Source organism: Leptinotarsa decemlineata, unplaced genomic scaffold (assembly GCF_025532065.1).
Source record: "Leptinotarsa decemlineata unplaced genomic scaffold, Ldec_3_MD MMD2_tig00026328_RagTag_RagTag, whole genome shotgun sequence".
Taxonomy (NCBI): Eukaryota; Metazoa; Arthropoda; class Insecta; order Coleoptera; family Chrysomelidae; genus Leptinotarsa; species Leptinotarsa decemlineata.
The window spans coordinates 1,512,499-1,529,857 of record NW_027412688.1 but is presented as its reverse complement, the minus strand read 5'-3'; the positions used below and the strand labels follow the sequence as shown (position 1 = coordinate 1,529,857).

The 17,359-nt window shown below is 36.1% G+C and overlaps 2 protein-coding genes across 5 annotated transcripts in view; one reads left to right on the top strand and one right to left on the bottom strand.

The window, feature by feature from the left end:
* Positions 1-17,359, top strand: part of Pdp1 (PAR bZIP family member Pdp1) — a 211,514-nt gene that overhangs the window by 124,061 nt on the left and 70,094 nt on the right. The window lies entirely within an intron of this gene.
* LOC141485474 (uncharacterized) lies at positions 10,176-11,479 on the bottom strand. The gene is made up of 3 exons (XM_074182268.1): positions 11,042-11,479; positions 10,845-10,982; positions 10,176-10,787 (listed from the first exon to the last, which is right to left on the bottom strand). Exons 1-3 carry the CDS (start codon positions 11,210-11,212, stop codon positions 10,635-10,637), a joined length of 462 nt encoding a protein of 153 aa, XP_074038369.1. The 5' UTR covers positions 11,213-11,479; the 3' UTR covers positions 10,176-10,634.

Sequence of the window (17,359 nt, the reverse complement as noted above, 5' to 3'; positions counted from 1 at the left end):
AGCGCATGTTTGACATCAGCCATGACAAGAAATTTCCACAAAAACCAAGGGAATATAATTTACTTTCGATTACCTCCAGATCAATAATGTCGAATGCCTTCGACAATTCGAAGGAAAATGCTCCCACATAATTGATTTCATCTAATAATACCTTTTGTTACATATTGAGGCATATAGACATGACGAGACATTCATAGTTCTCCCTTTCATGTAAGATTTGATCTAAAAAGATTCTTGGCCATTTTTAAATGTGTTAAAATCGGTTTTTCCGTTAACCAACAGTCACCCCCTACTAACGACAACTCTGAAAAGTCGAAACTTGTGCGAGCTCAAGACTAACGAGGTCTTATGTTTTAGCGTGTGGTTGGACGATGAGAAGTGAGAATCGATCTTCGGCCTTGCGATTTGAACCACCGGTTCGCACAGCGCTCGATTGACAAAGTGAAACTGACCTCCCACTTCAACCCATCAGGCTACCGTCCTACCATAATGTTCCAATTATTCCCGTTTCAGATAGATTCTGAAATTGAAGTATTCCAGGAAAAGAAAGTTTTTGGCTGTCTTCTACTCCATCTTGATACAAAAAAAATTGGGAATCTTCCAAAGAAAGAAAGTAATCAATTTGAAAATGAGTAACTCTATACATGGATGTGTAGATCATGCAAAGAAGCAACTTTCAGACACAAACTGGAAGAAAGACCTCCTGAAACAGCTACTTTCATATAAACATTGAATTATACGAAAGAAAAAAAATCGTTCGAAACAAATACTTTTGTATGAACTTTATACAGAAGATACTTTTCTCTACTCAGTTTGTATTCCAAACATTCGTAATGGAATAAAATCAGATATCATTCACAGGAGTTCTACTATATAGAGTTAGTTAAAGAATTAGTATAGTGTTACTTATTTTCGAATTGATTACTTCCTTTTTTTGGAAGATTCCCAAATTTTTTTGTATCAAGATGGAGTACTAGAAAGCCAAAAACTTTCTTTCCCAAAAATCAATCACTCCTAAAAATATAACCCCTTCAATTCGAAGTATTTCAATTAATCACAAGAGCTAAATTCACATAAAAGTGTTTCATTTGCGAACCAAATCACATAATTTCAATACTTTAAGTTATCAAAAAAATAGCATCCACCGAATCAAGCGGTTCAAAACCTACTAAGTATTTTATAATTTCTCTTTCGTCATTCAGCACTGAGGCAGTCGAAAATAAAGCTGAGTCACTCGAATTGGGTCAACTGTTCTTGACATTGTGGACATAATGAGAAATTGTTGCAAAATATATGTTCTTTGTATACAAGCAGTGAAAGCAGATTCTGTTTGCTGGCCTGGCGAAACTGCCAAAAATTATCTCCATAGATTATCGAAAACGACTCGAATTCTCTCGTTTCAATTCGAAATTTTGTTTTTTATATCACTAATGGGGAATTTAGAGAAATGGTTGATCCAGTTAAAGAACGGAATGTTTTTCATGTTGAAGTTTCATAATAATTGGAAGGTATGAAAATAAAAAATGTTACAGAGAAGAGGTACAGCCCAGAAAACAACTACTTCTCGTGGTATCAGCCAGGGAAGTAGTTATTATTCTATAGGCATTCACCAGATCCTACTTTGAATATTAAGAGACGAATATTCAGACACTTCATTTTAAAATATTAATTTTTTCAATGAACAACGTTGAGGTGTAGTTTTTGAAATTACTATGGATCTTCATCAAGTAAAGGCCGAATCAATCAGAAAATTCAATGAAAGACCCTTTACTCCAGTGACCTACTTTTGGTTATGGGATAAAGTACTTTCCAACCAGCTTTGAAACACCTCTTTCTAATGATTATATTATACATCATCAATATTTGTTTTCAATTTTCCACTTCATGGCTGCGATTTCACCACATTGAATAATCCTAAAAATCAGAATGAATTGAGTAATTTATTGCGGAGGATGAGAGTAATTATCCTTTTAATGAATACAGTGTTTATATGGAAGAAAGTTTCAATTATCACATTCTCATAATACCTAGCCATCCTTTTCTTGATTGAGGGAAGTGCGCTCGAAGGCCATAAAAATGATTATTCCATCGATTCAACGCAAAAAAATCGTAGCGAACTACACTCATTTTGGTTTCCTGATTTCTTTTAATGACTATCGGCTTCCTAATTTTACACAAGAAGCTCTATCTTCCAATTACGATGTAATTACAGTGGAAGACGGAGAAGAATGTGGAAATATTTACAGGTGAAATTGGTATGGTCGAATTTGCTAGAACAAGATTTACATATGAAATTGGTTGAATCGATTATGGTTTTATTGGAGAATGCAGTTAATTGGTGGAATTGTTGAAAGAAATTTGGATTGTTTCATTGAGTTAGGTAAATTATAGCTATTGAAAATGTTCCTCTTCTAAGATTTCATCAACTATTATACTTCAGATTATTGTTGACTTGCTTGTTGACACAATTCAGTAACAATTCAGAAACCCAAATTCCGAAAAGAAAAATTGTGAAAGTGGAGGTGTTTGGCAATCAGTCTATCAAAAACCCGCAGGTGATATGTAGTTATTGAAAAACTAAATACATTAATATTCAACTGGGTTCGTCAATTCTCGGATACTTTCTGTATGGAATCAAATACATTTTTGTCAAGTTTGCGACTCCACCGGATCTCCCTGTAAATTTAGTTCAGGAGCGAGTCTACAGAGGAGATGGATGTCAAGTTTACGACTCCAACTGACCTCCCTGTAAATTTAATTCAAGAGCGAGTCCACAAAGGAGATGGATGTCGAGTTCACGACTCCAACGGATCTCCCTGTGAATTTATTTCAGGAGCGAGTCTACAGAGGCGATGTATGTCGAGTTTACGATTCCAACTAACCTCCCTGTGAATTTAATTCAAGGGTCAGTATCCAGAGGAGATGGATGTTGAGTTTACAACTCCAACGGCTCTCCCTGTAAATTTAGTTCAGGCGCGAGTCTACAGAGGAGATAGATGTCGAGTTTACGACTCCAACTGTGAATTTAGTCCAGGAGCGAGTCTACAGAAAAGATGGATGTCGAGTTAACGACTCCATCTGACCTGCCTGTAAATTTATTTCAGGAACAAGTCTACAGAGGAGATGGATGTCGAGTTTACGACTCCAACTGACCTCCCTGTGAATTTTGTTGAGGAACGAGTCTACAGAGAAGATGGATGTCGAGTTTACAACTCCAACTGACCTCCCTGTAAATTTAATTCAGGAGCGAGTCTACAGAGGATATAGATGTCGAGTTTACGACTCCAACTGATCTTGTTATAAAATTTAATCCAGGAGCGAGTCTACAGAGGAGATGGATGTCGAGTTTATGACTCCAACTGACCTCCCTGTGAATTTAATTCAAGAGCCAGTCTCCAGAGGAGATGGATGTTGAGTTTACGACTCCAATTGATCTTCCTGTAAAATTTAATCCAGGAACGAGTCTACAGAGGAGATGGATGTCGAGTTCACGACTCCAACTGCGATATCTGAACCATTCTCCTCTTTCATCGTGTGTTTTTATTATTGTTAAGGTTTTCTCATCTATGGTTTGCAGGTATATTTCGGATATAATGCTTGATAGTGGGGATGCCATCGCTAGTCCATCTGTTTGTTTATAAATTTTTCCTTCAGATTCAGAATGTGTTAAGGATACCACTCAGCAAGGAAGCCCGAAACAAAAAACGGAAATTCATATACCAAATAGCGAACGAAAACGGAGACAATAGATAAATTAGAAAACAAAATCAAACAAAAAATATAGAGCAAGGATCAAGCCAACCCAACAGACAAAACAACCCAACGATGGACAGCATTCACGTACGTAGGACACCAAACCAAAAAACTAACAAACATCTTCAAGCCATTGAACATCAACATCACATACAAGCCAAATACGAAAATAACACAAAAAATAAACAGCTGTAAAAGAAGAAGACAATGCTCGGACTGCAACAAATTCTATATCGGCCAAACCAAGAAAAAACTGTTCCAAATGTACGATGAACACAAAAAGGCATACATAAACCCAATAGTTTATAAATCAAACCTTGCAACACAAGCCATACAAAACAAACATAACTTTCCCCCACTAGAGAACATAAAACTCATAAAACAAGTCAATTAGGGAAACCACATAGACATTTGGGAAAAATTAAACATCCATAAATTCAACAGTCAAAAATCACTTATTGGGGAACAAGTACAAATCAAAACAAACCAAAACCTAACATTCAATATATTAAACAAATCAATATACACTCCTAGAACGACAGCACGACCAGCTGTCGAAAGCGCTCGCAGATAATCAAATAGAAGTTATAGAGCTTCAAATCCTTTTTGTAACTTACATTAATAGTAAAATATATTCATATGTATATATATCCGTGAAAAAACTACTCACTTTTTTCCCGGGAAAAAAGTAATTTCATAAATAGTGACATTTTGTAACCTGTCATCAGAGATAAAATGTCAATTTTTTTGCCGTCACAGAAAAAATATATTTGCTTTCATTTAATGGCATATATTACTATTTTTCATTTTTTGATTCTTATAATTTATATATCATTGTTGTGATTTGTGGTTGATCAAATATTTGATTTATTCTCCTTTTTTTTTCTGATTGATTCAGCCGTTACTTGATGAAGATCCATTTATAGAAATCATGTCTACTTTCAATAATCATGCGCAATATGACGCACATTCGAAATACACCAAACGATTAGATCTCCATAAACTTGTGGAGTTTGTGGAGATCAAATAGTGAAATTTGATTTATTCGACACAAACATTGGAGAAACATAATTTTATATCGTAACTTAAGCACATACTGTTTATAAATACGAAAAAATGGGCAATTATTCTATGGAGCAACTTTTCAATTAATATATTCTTTCTACTATATTGATTTTTAAAATTTCGTGTTTTTTGTTTCAGGTGAGTTGCCGTGAAAGTGTAGTACAGTGAGTATTCTACATCTGTTAACGAAACTCCCTCTGAGTTAAGATGGTTTTTCGAAGAATATTGAGATAGATTAGTTGTTGAAAGAAATTTAAATTTCTTTTTCGATTCAATGATACCGAAATTGTCAACCAAAGAATCAAAACCATTTTCAAACTACTCAAAATGTAATATTTCAATGAAAACATAAACATAAATAATGCCTTTTTGAAATTACTTTTTTCATGCTCTTTTTCATATTGGATATATCAATCCGACATCATTAAATATTTGGAAGGCTTCAACATCTTGAGCAATCATCAATATGGCTCAGTACCCGGCCTAATTATTTCATTCAAATTTGCGTAGTTCCAGGATGAATTATCCTCAGAAAACGTTTTCTCAAATCTCAAATCACCATCATTTACAATTTTTTAAAAATTGAATTGTTCACCTCTGTATCATCGATTGTTGTACTTAATAAAAAAACCCATTTCTCTGACAATAATCGAGAAGTATTCTTCTGTTTCACTCCTTTTGAAAATTGCATAATTATAATGAGTATTACGTGCATACGTAGTCGAGGATATCTGTAATACGCTACTTCCTTTCTGAATTCTCGTTTGACCATAGAACTGTAGACAATGATGGAACTATTATCAATCTCATTGAAATAATAATACCTTTTTAATGACTTAAAAGCCAACTGAGTGTACTTGTTTTTTATCGAATTTCGCCTTGTAAATATATTATGTCAAATGCTGATTTCGACAATTATGTTCGACAATTGTGAGTCAGTGGATGAAAAAAAAATCAACTTTTGTTATGAAGGAGTGCTTCAGGGTTCCATCTTTGGTCCATTAATTTTTCAATTTCCACCAAATGACATTTCCAATAATTTCAAAACATTGCCCCAATAAATGCTCAGAATATTCAACACTCAAGACAAGTGTACCACAAGGATGTGTACTTGGGCGCCTTCTTTTTTTCACTTCATATGCGGACGATACGTGTCATCATTATAGTTTTTCCTTGATGGCAAATACTGCTGAAGAGCATCGCATAATCTTTGATATTTTCACCCAAGTGAAAAGTTACTTCATTTGGTGTTATAATAATTTGGTTATCGTTCGCAAGTTGGCGTTCGGAAACGTTTGGATCTGGCGTCGACATGTTTCTGTGCACTGGTCCCAGGCAATGAAGGCATACAGGATGATGGGGGGAAGGTCTTGATTAGAAACAGTTACTGCAGTGCACCGACAGCAGACAAGCCCTATTAGCTTTGAACAGACAACGTATAACCTCAAGGCTAGTACTAGAGTGTCACCAAGATTTAACCAAAGCCTCAGGAGATAGTAACATTTTACTGAGATGGGTTAAAGGGCACGACAGGAGTAAAGGTAATCGCATTGCCGACTTTTTAGCCAAGGAAGCGGCTGGACTAAGAATTTTAGGACCCAGTGGCATCTACGGCCTGATGACTTCGACAATTGCGGAACTAGTCAAGTGTTACACCCATGCTCAATCCTTAAAGAGATGGGACGAAACCAAAGGATGTAATCTTGCCAGGATCACCTTGGGTGACCCTGGGGAGCTGGCCCCGAAGAAATATTTGGCAATGACTATGAAAAATCTACGCCTAACAGTGGGATTTCTGACTGGTCACTGTCAACTAAGGAAACACCTCCATAATATGGGGCTGGTGGACACACCTCTATGCAGGATGTGCGGACAGGAAGATGAGACTGTCAGGCATGTCCTGTGCGAGTGCCCGGAGTTATCGTCAATAAGAGAGTGTGTGTTCGGCGAGTCTTGGCCTACACCTGCCGATATAAACAACAAATAAACAATAAACGATATAAACAAATTTCTTCGATATCTCTATTTTAAAAAATATCATAAATGGCCCGATTACAATTTAATACGAACATCACGGCTAAGAAGCGAATTCAAAATATTATCATTAGAACAAAGACGCAATTTGTCAGCCCTGATATTCATATATAAAATAATTAATAATCGAATTGATTCCCCCGAAATCCTACACTTGATTCCGTTTCATGTCCCTTCACGCCGTACTCGACATACAATTATGTTCAATATTTCTGTGTCAATATCTAGCACTAGATCACCTCTCGCAACCATGTTGATATTAGCTAATGAATTCAATGAAATAACGGATATTGATTGGTCTTTACCATATTCCAATTTCCGTAACACAATACTGAATAATATACTGAATATATCTTCGTGAAAATTAAATCTACCTAAATCTGTACCCCAACAGTTCTTATAGTAAGTACGTAATAAAAATATATTTCTTTTTTAAGTTGAATTTACATTGTATGTATTGTTAATAATAGGAATCCATGTAATAAAACTTAACAAGTTTGTATGGATCAAATAAATAAATAAATAAATAAATAAATAAAGGAGATGTCTACTAGTAACTTGTCAATCTTCCTGGAAATAACAGGATGGACGATGACCTAGAAGGACAACTCCTCGGGAGGATGTACAATGGGTCACATGTGGCCTAAGTACTGTCGGCTTACACTCACCCTTTCTACTCTACAGATACAGAGAGAGATAGAAACAGTTACACTTGGAAATCGATGTTACTCCCGCGTCCGATAATGGGGTACAGGTTGTGTTGAGCGGTTTTCCCCAGCCTTAACCTCTTCTGAAAATGGGGCCTGAATGTTACTTTCCAGTCGAGGGTGACTCCCAGGTATCTTGTTTCGTTTATCCACGGAATCTCCTGTCCGTTTAAGACCACGTGTCCTTCCGGCGGTACCTCCTTTCGAGTTAAAAGTATCCGGGTTGATACTACTCTTCCAAAGATTGGCCCACTCTTTCAATCTACTCGTTTGTTGTCGCAGGTATCCTGTAACTAACGCGTGGTTGGTTGATCTCACCAGTAGAGCTGTTCACTATGGGAGTCTGGCCAAATACGCTCGACTGAGAATCAACTTCCTCAAAGAAGAAGAAGCTAACTTCAAGGGTCTCGGTTTTTCGTGACGGTGTACGCGTGGATCGTGAAAAGTTACTTTTATCATTTTTCCACAACTTCACAAATAAATTTCCAGACCTACGCTTATAATGCCTAGATGATTATATATTCAAGAATGTTAAGATGATAAAGACAAGTATTATCATTATTAAATTATGTCTCAAGTTTCTGAGAACTACCCCGTGCCTGGATATAATAATATCTAATTTGATATCCAGTGGAATTGTGTACCCTGATATTATCGTGTTTAGTTTTCCCAGTTAAAACACTAAATTCTACTTGGTTTCTGTCATCCCAAGCAGTTTTTTTCAGAAATTCAAGTATCCAAATGGATTTAAAAGACATATATGCTGTCGTCAGTAACACAAAATATTTGATTCTGTTATAGAACAAAACACAAGCGCAACAGAAAAATCCTTCTGGCGCTCTGAGAGGGGTGCCTCAAACGATAATCAGCCACAGTCCGTCGCGTATTTGTGATATGTATCGCCCTTGGTGGCATCAAATGTGCCAAGTTACTTGAACAACTCCTGTTGCGGTATTTATAGAAGAGAATTGAAACCCAACCTTCCTTCGATTTTCCAGACTGTATCTTTTTGTGGTCTTAAAGTACTCAATTATCATTATTATTATTATTATTTTTATCAAGGTTGCAAGCGATGTTCGCGTCTCCAATCAGACGGATGGCTCTTTTCTGAATGGAATTCAGCATCTTTAGGGAATGCTTAGGGGCGGAGCCCCATACATGAGAACAATACTCCGAAGGAGGTCTAATCTGAGCGTCACAAAGCATGAAAAATTGCTGAGGTGTGCAGAATTTTCTGGCTCGAAACAGTGTTCCAAGCTTTCGAAAAGCAGCCTTTGCATTTTCTTCCAACAAACTTATCGAGGCAGAAAGTGGAATTGTCTGTCCTGACATCATCATGTGGAAACATTCATCTTTTTCGAGAAAGCCGATGCCTGGATTTTTGTAGCATTAAATTGAATCTGGTCATTTTCACTCCAATTCGAAATCACTTCTAGATTCTCATTAAGATTTGCAACTTCCTGCTGCCGGTGAAGATGTACCTCCGTAGCCGATGTCCTGGAATCCAAATGAAATCACGAGACAAGTGTGATGTCGTCAGCAAAGCAATATATTGGATTCTTAGTTTTTCTCAATGAGTCGTTAATATACAATAAAAATAGGGTTGGAGACAATATGGATTCCTGGGGAACACCATCATTGATGGTTTTCTCTTTTCCAAGAGCAACATCGTTGATAGATGGTAGAAAAGGGGTTGAAAATGGTACAGATGTTTTCCAAGGATCTGTATCTCCGAAAGAGAACTATAAAAGCCGAAGAAAAACATTCTGACAAGTCAGAAGCATCAAAGCCTATTGAACGGGGAAAAATCTTTATGGTAATTGGAAATAATTTTGACAATACCAAATGTGATAAACTCTTCCAGTCAAAATCGGGATAAAATGCTAAAATTCTGGTTCCTAGTATTTTTAATGAATCGTTGAAATGACTTGAAATCAATCAATAATCTATCACGGACACAAAGATATCGTTTATAACAAATCAAAATCAAAATTTTTCACCCACCCGCAAAACTTTCAGGGTCGGCCCGACCCTGGAAGTTTCGCGTCATAAATGATGGCCTACTGAACCAGCCATTCTACGGTGAAAATGAAAGTATATTATATCGACGTAAATTACTGTGTAATGATGATAATTTCATCACTTTGTGCCTCCTCGCTACTCCTGCGTTTACTGTTGTCGTCATCACCGTGCAAATGATTTTTAATATGCCATTCCACTTCATAACACCGGGTTTGTTATACTGATAAGGCAAATCAAGTGATTCATATGATTTCCTAGGAGTATGTTGACTTTACCTTTGATTTACAGAAGATCATAAATTATTCGAAAACCAAACCGTAGATTAAATAAGTTTGAAGTACCGCAAGGACCTGTAATTGGACACAATGTGTCAATCTTGTACCAGAAAGTATCATACACCAATTTACATTGGATTGATAAGTCAAAACAGAACAGTGTTGAAATAATAAAACAATAAAACACTTCATTTCTGACCGGGATATTATAAGCTTATATCGTCATAGTTACGCTATCAATAAAGAGGGTCATAACTCCCTTGGGACATTATAGATTTTATAATTCCCTCTACCTTTCACAAGTAAAAATAAATAGAAATGAAAACTGAACCATATTTTATTTATTCACGTCATTACAAATAATAAATGTACAATTTTGAAATGTTCCCTGAAAATTACTTCCGCCACTGGAAACAATTTCTTCTTTTGTATGGCTGGAGCTTCTGTTCACTACAGTCGAGGTACCTGCCTCTTCTGATGACAAAGTAGACAACATACGCGCCGTTTCATTTCTCAATTCGATGCTATCCTCCAAATACCCCTCCGCCACCGTGGAACTTTTCCAACCTCCGTGTCTTTTTAAGTTAGTCATAGTTGCTCCTGCATTGGCTAGAGCAGTAGCAGAAGTGCGACGAAGGAAATGTCCCGTATAGGAAGATGAGTTTGGCAATCCTAAATACATTGCGATTTTGCTGGGGATTTTCCCAAACATGTTTTTTCCAATTGGCTGAGATGTACATTTATTTTGTCGGAAGCTCAAAAAAATCGTTCAATACCTTTAGGACGCAACTGTAAATTTCTTCGATACACCAGTTTTACTCTCCGGTACGTTCACTACCATAACGGAATCCCGGTCCTCTATATCCGATATCTTCATATTCAAAAGTTCCTGACTTCTGCATCCTCCAAAATAACCCATAATCAAAACAACCTATAACAAAAAAAAGAAAATAAATACACACAAAAAGGAAAATAAGAAAAAAATTACCTTATGCAATAAATGAATATCATTAGGAGCGTCCTTTAGGAATCTGATAACATCTTTAGGAGATAAAACAGCAGACTTTTTCGGCTTATAACTCTTACTCTTCCGTTTCAAAAAAGAATTCGGACTATACGTTTCTGACTGAAACGAATAAACACAATTACTACCAAATCTACCGAAAAACATAGAAAATTCCTTACCAGTTCTTGAAAATATGCCAGAAATGCAGTTTCAGTGACATCTTTTGGCATAACATTTTTCCGTGTCAGCCAGTCCAGATATATCTTGTATTCTTTTTGGTATACGGCTTCACTTTTCGATGGAATTAATGATTCTCTTGCTTGTTCAGCTTTTTTCAAAATATCCTCCATTATATTTGGGGTAGAAAACACGTTTTCACCGCAAACACAGCTTGATAACAAAGTTCTGTTTATAAACAAGTAACATAGCAACAACCTAGCAACAAGAAAACTCTACTATAATCAACGGTACCTGATTCAAATATACCGGGAAGGTAATGAATTGGTACATTTTTCCGTTTCAAAAATGAACAAAATTTTATTGAAATCGGTCAGAAATAAAATTATCTATGTACCACGGGAATTAATGAGCCTTAATAACCTCAGGCAATTTCTGTCCCTCGGGCCAGAGGTCCTCGGGACGCAAACTTTGCCATCGGTAATTAAGGCCCTCCTAATTCCCTTGATACATAAATAACTATTAAAAAATATTGTCAAACCAAGCAACACTGAAAGTAGGTAGTACACAGTACACTGTTCATTGACAGTCCGAAATGAATTCTGAAATACAGTAGAACCCCGTTTATCCGAATCGCGTTTAACCGAGCTCCGGATTAACCGATGTTATGTACTGGGTGAGTCAAGCTTGGGATTCTGTGCGCGCTTCCACTATTTAAAAATCTTGGTCAAAAGTTACTAACTCTGAGGACTCTCATGACAGTGAAGAAGATATACCATTGAATAATTTGGCTTCTAAATTGAAAAGCCGTGAAGGTCCCTATTCTGTCAATGAGACAGAGAAAATCATGGAAGAAAGAAGAGAAAAGTTTGTTTGAAGAAATGCGAGCACAAGAGGGTTGCGAGAATGTGATGAGACAAGATGTTGTTGAATGCATTACAGCAGATAACATAGAAGAAGAAGTAAGTATCGAAGAAATAACGGATGCCTTGCAGGAAACCGGAGAAGTCGATGACGATGACGAAGTGGTAGATGAAGAGCCTGCCACTAAGATAACCCATCAAGAAGGTTTTGCTGCTTCAGAAAAGGCTTGAATTTATTTTGAGCAGCAACCAGAGGCAACACCTGCTGATCTACTCCTTCTTAATACTTGGCGGAACATTGCAGCGAGAAAAAGAGGATACAATATGAAACAGAAGATGGGTTCCCCCCATTACCTCGGATAACTGGGGTTCTACTGTACTATAAAATAATATGCCCCAAGAAAGTTTAATACATATATTTGAAAAATTTACCCATGAATATTGTAAAAAAATTAATGGAGGAAAAAAGGAATGGAATACGGTGTCTGTTTAAAAAATAGGTGGATTTTCATTTTTCCCAAGAAAAATTATTGATTCATCAATTTTTATTTTGTTCCTTTCAAAGTTGTGCCAGTATTACCCTAATCTCAGTGGGCAGATGGATTATAGTGATAAAAAACCCATGAGTTCACAATACCGGATGTTTTCTTCGTATTGTTTCTCTCAAGCGGCGCATAACTTCATGATTAAACTCCGTATTGACTGTACGATCATGTGGCAAAATCAGTGAGCAGTGAGCAAAATCTTGACATTTGATCCAACTTGTCGTGCTTTTTTGGTCTTGGCTCTCCTAGACTTATCCATTGGAACGATTAGATTTTGATCATTACCATAACCATGTACCCACAATTTGTCAACAGTTATGATCCTTTAGAGTAAATCTGGATCGCCGTTGATTCGTTCAACAGTTCCTGAGTGATGCTCAAGCAACGTTTTCTTTTCAAAATTCAGTAATTTTGGAACGCACTTCGCTGCTACACGCTTCATGCCCAAAATTTACAAAAAAATTACATGCATGAGCCAACCGATTTGCCGACATCTTCAGCAACTTTCCTAATAGTAATTCGACGATTCTACATAACAAGTTCTTCACTTTCTCAATATATTCATCGAGTTGATATTCTATTCTATTCTATTCTTTTCTATTCTATTCTATTCTATTCTATTCTATTCTATTCTATTCTATTCTATTCTATTCTATTCTATTCTATTCTATTCTATTCTATTCTATTCTATTCTATTCTATTCTATTCTATTCTATTCTATTCTATTCTATTCTATTCTATTCTATTCTATTCTATTCTATTCTATTCTATTCTATTCCATTCCATTCCATTCCATTCCATTCCATTCCATTCCATTCCATTCTATTCTATTCTATTCTATTCCATTCGATTCTATTGTATTTCATACCATTTCATTTCATTGGAGTCGCCACGGCTCGACACTATTCTATTTCAGACTATTCTATTCTATTTTATTTCATAACATTTCATTCCACTCGACTCGGCTCAACTTGACTTGGCTCGACTCAACTCGGTTAGGCTCGTCCTAACTCGACTTGGCTCAAATCGGGTCTATTTGACTCGGTTCTTTTCTGTTCTATTCTATTCTATTCTATTCTATTCTATTCTATTCTATTCTATTCTATTCTATTCTATTCTATTCTATTCTATTCTATCCTATCCTATCCTATCCTATCATATCCTATTCTATTATATTCTATCATTCCATCCTATCCTATCCCATCCTATCCTATCATATCCTATCCTACCCTATCCTATACTAGAATAGAATACTATTCTATTCTAGAATATCCTAGGATTATTTCATAGAATACTATTCTATTCTATTCTATTCTATCATATCCTAGCCTAGGATGAAATAAAATAAAATACTATTCTACTATTCTATTCTATTATATTCCATTCTATCATATTATATTACATTGATGAAATGTTTGTAGGGGTTTTAAGAACCTAATCATAGACGTAACATTGGTGATAGCATCAGGACGTAATAATATTAAATGATAAAACTCCTATCCATCATTGAGTGGAAGTGATTTTTTTTTCATCCAAAAACGAATAAATTTTTATAAATAAAACGTACCTCCAACTGATATATAGTGAACCTTTAAATATTACTGAAACAAAAGCGAAGCACTTCTCAGAAGAAGCATGCCGCGACTCTGGTCATGAGTCTCCTAACATTTGTGATGGGCGGCGAGTCAAACAATAATTGTCTATTAAGTATTCCTGGCATAAAAACTTGTTATCCGTGAACGAGAGATGCTAATATTCCATAACCAGTTTTTGGGTGAAGTGCGGAGCATTGTTTCCTGATGTGTTGCTCGATTCACTTGTTGGTTACGGAAGGAAAAAAACACTGATTTGGCACGAAATGAGCTGAAAATAACTGGTTACTGGTCAGGCCCTGTACGCGCAGCTCCGACCCTTTCGGAAAAGGCAGCTACATCATAAACCAATGACTACAGCTCCATAACCGAGAGAAAAAATGAAAATCTCCTGCATTTTTGATGTAGCCAAGTTGATATGGTTTTAATCCGAGCTGATTTGATGTTTTGATGGGAGAGAGAAAAAGTTACGCCAAGGACTCCTATAATTAAAATAACAGGGCAGCCTGGGTAGCGTTCTCAGATTTTTAGGACAAAATAATAATATTTCATCTGATTTTCTTCTTTTTAGGACGAATATTTAGCTTATCAACTTGTATCTGCCTGAAGGTGGAGAATAATTAGTTTAAAGAACTCAAAGTTAATACAGGAATAGAAAATCAACAAATGAAAATCACGATTTCTACAGATCCCCAAACACCTCCAACAATTTCATCTGTTGAATACCGAAAGAGATGTGCAGTAGATGTGAACATGCAATTCATGCAATTAACTTTCAAAACTTCATCACTAACTGAATACGGTCCTGAATTTGGATGTTTACGGCTCGAATATTCTAACAGACTAATAACATATTTCTACACATCTACTGCACATCTTGAGTAAGGGGCTTCTTCCGGCCATGAATCAGTCCGGCAGCCGTAGAAAGAAGAGAATTACCCTACACTGAATGAATTAATCAGAAAAAATAAATAAAATGTAAGAAGCTATCAAGAAAAACCCCAATAACCAAGCCAAATAAAAAGTGCTATTGGTACACAAACAAAATAAGTTAATTAACGAAACTAGCAAAACAAGCAAAGAATGAGAACTCATAAAAGATAATAAAAAACAAAATAATATTGCAGACAAATTCAACCAATACTGTGGTACATGAGGCAAAACGTACGCATACCAAATAACCGTTTCACATTACTTAAATGGTACAAAAGAAACAGATGAAAATGAAGTCTATGAAATGATCATGGAATTAAAACTTGAGAAATTTCCGACTTCCACTTACATATCTGATGAATATTATGTTTTCACACAGGAATATAAAACTGTTATACAAGAAAAGGGATGGGCTCAAAATAGTCAACCATAGACCGATCTCTCATCTGAAAATTTAGCTGAAAGTGGAAAATTAACGCTAGTAAAGTAATAATTTTACTGAATAAACACAAGATCTTATCACGTCACAATATGGCTTCAGATATAGAAAATCCGCGAGAAAATCGACTGGGGATGCAATCAACAATTCAACAATTAGAATATATGGAGCTATTGTCAAGAAAATTGTAGATCTATGAAAAGCTTTCTACACCGCCTGTCACAGAAAAATGCCTAATGAGTTTCAGCATTGTAGAGTGAAAGAAAATGGCTGAAATTACCGAAAGATCTTTCATTAGACACAGCGGTATACCTTGATGTACCTCAAGGGACAGTATTGGGCCCCCTTTCAATCATCATCTATAGAAACATTTTCTTAGTATAAGCTCATTACGAGCTGATGATAACGAAAGCATCTACCAGTAACAGTCTTTAGCTGATTCGAAAAGGCTTTTATCAAATATGATGAATGGTGTAGATCTAACAAGCTCACTCCCGACTTATAGGAGACTAAATTCTCACCCTTCACTTCACATTCAGCTCACCTATTATGAAGATTCTGAAGAAACTTTGATATTGCAGAAGAGATCTTAATATAATACCTGTGTGTTTCATGTCGTTGTCTTTTATTTAATATATTGAATGTTGCAACTTGCATTCTTCACAATGTAGTTGGTTGGCAAGAGGTCTGGAAGGTATGGTGGGTGGGGTGGAATCGGATCTCTTATGTTGACCATTGCCAGCTGCTGCTGAAAATTTCCACACTGCTGTGATGGTTTGACCTGGTTGCAGGAAGTTAGAGTCAATGACACCAGCCGCTGACCACCACACAATAACCATGGTCTTTTTTGGTGGATTTTCGTCTTTGGGATGTACATCGATGTCCAACCACTATCTTGAACGTTTGCTGTTGTCGTAGAGGATCCACTTTTCATCACACGTGATGATCCGATCCAAAAAAGAATCGTTTTGGTTGCGCAAAAGCAAAGGAAAACAGACCTCGAAACGTGACAGATCTTGTCGATCGTTTAAATTGTGGGGCAGCCACTTTTCGAGCTTTCCGTACTTTCCATTTCGTTTTAGACCATTAAAAACCGCATGGGAGCTGTGATAGCTGAAATCTCCGGAATAAATTTCAGCTAACCAACGTCGAACAGTGCTTTAATCAACACTACCAAAGCCTGTAGCAAGTTATTGTCAAATTTCTGATTGATTTTTCGGGCTGTTTTGGCAACGCTTTCGTTGATTTGAATTCGTAGATGAACAGTAGCCGAAAATCGCTCAAAAACATCATATAAGCTGAAAAGAGGCAAAAAATTAAACTTTGGAAGAAATTAACAGCATCAATGTATAGACTACAAAATTCCCTTTCGATCAGTTTATACCAGGACACAGTATTGAAATTTTATCGAGATATGGAGCTACAAAAACACATGACATTAAAACGGTAAACACATTCCAAACGACCTAATATGTAGCGTTCCACTCAATAACCAATTGAAACTCAAGGCCCAATCAAAACTTTTTGATACCATTATCTATTGAATCAGTTTATATTTTCTCATCATCATCTTTTCATCTTTGATCTACTTCGGATTTTAAAATAAATAGGGCATTTCTGATAACTGATTATTCAGGAGACTATTCGACAGTGATTGGTATCGGTTCTCCTAATCATAAAATAAACATTGCGATTTTTTTCCTTAGATCAGCAGTTATGGAGAACCACTAGAGTTCTTACTTTTTACACATATCATATAGAAACCCGTTATCGCAAGTTTGGCGAACACTTGAAATTTTATCGGACAAAAGTTAATTGATTTTCACTCCTATCTTATGATAGAACAATTACGTTTTCTTTAAATTTGTACTAAATATTAAGATACAACCAGACTCCCAACTCGTGAACTAGGGCACTGATGAACTCACAAGACTATAACTTTAAAACT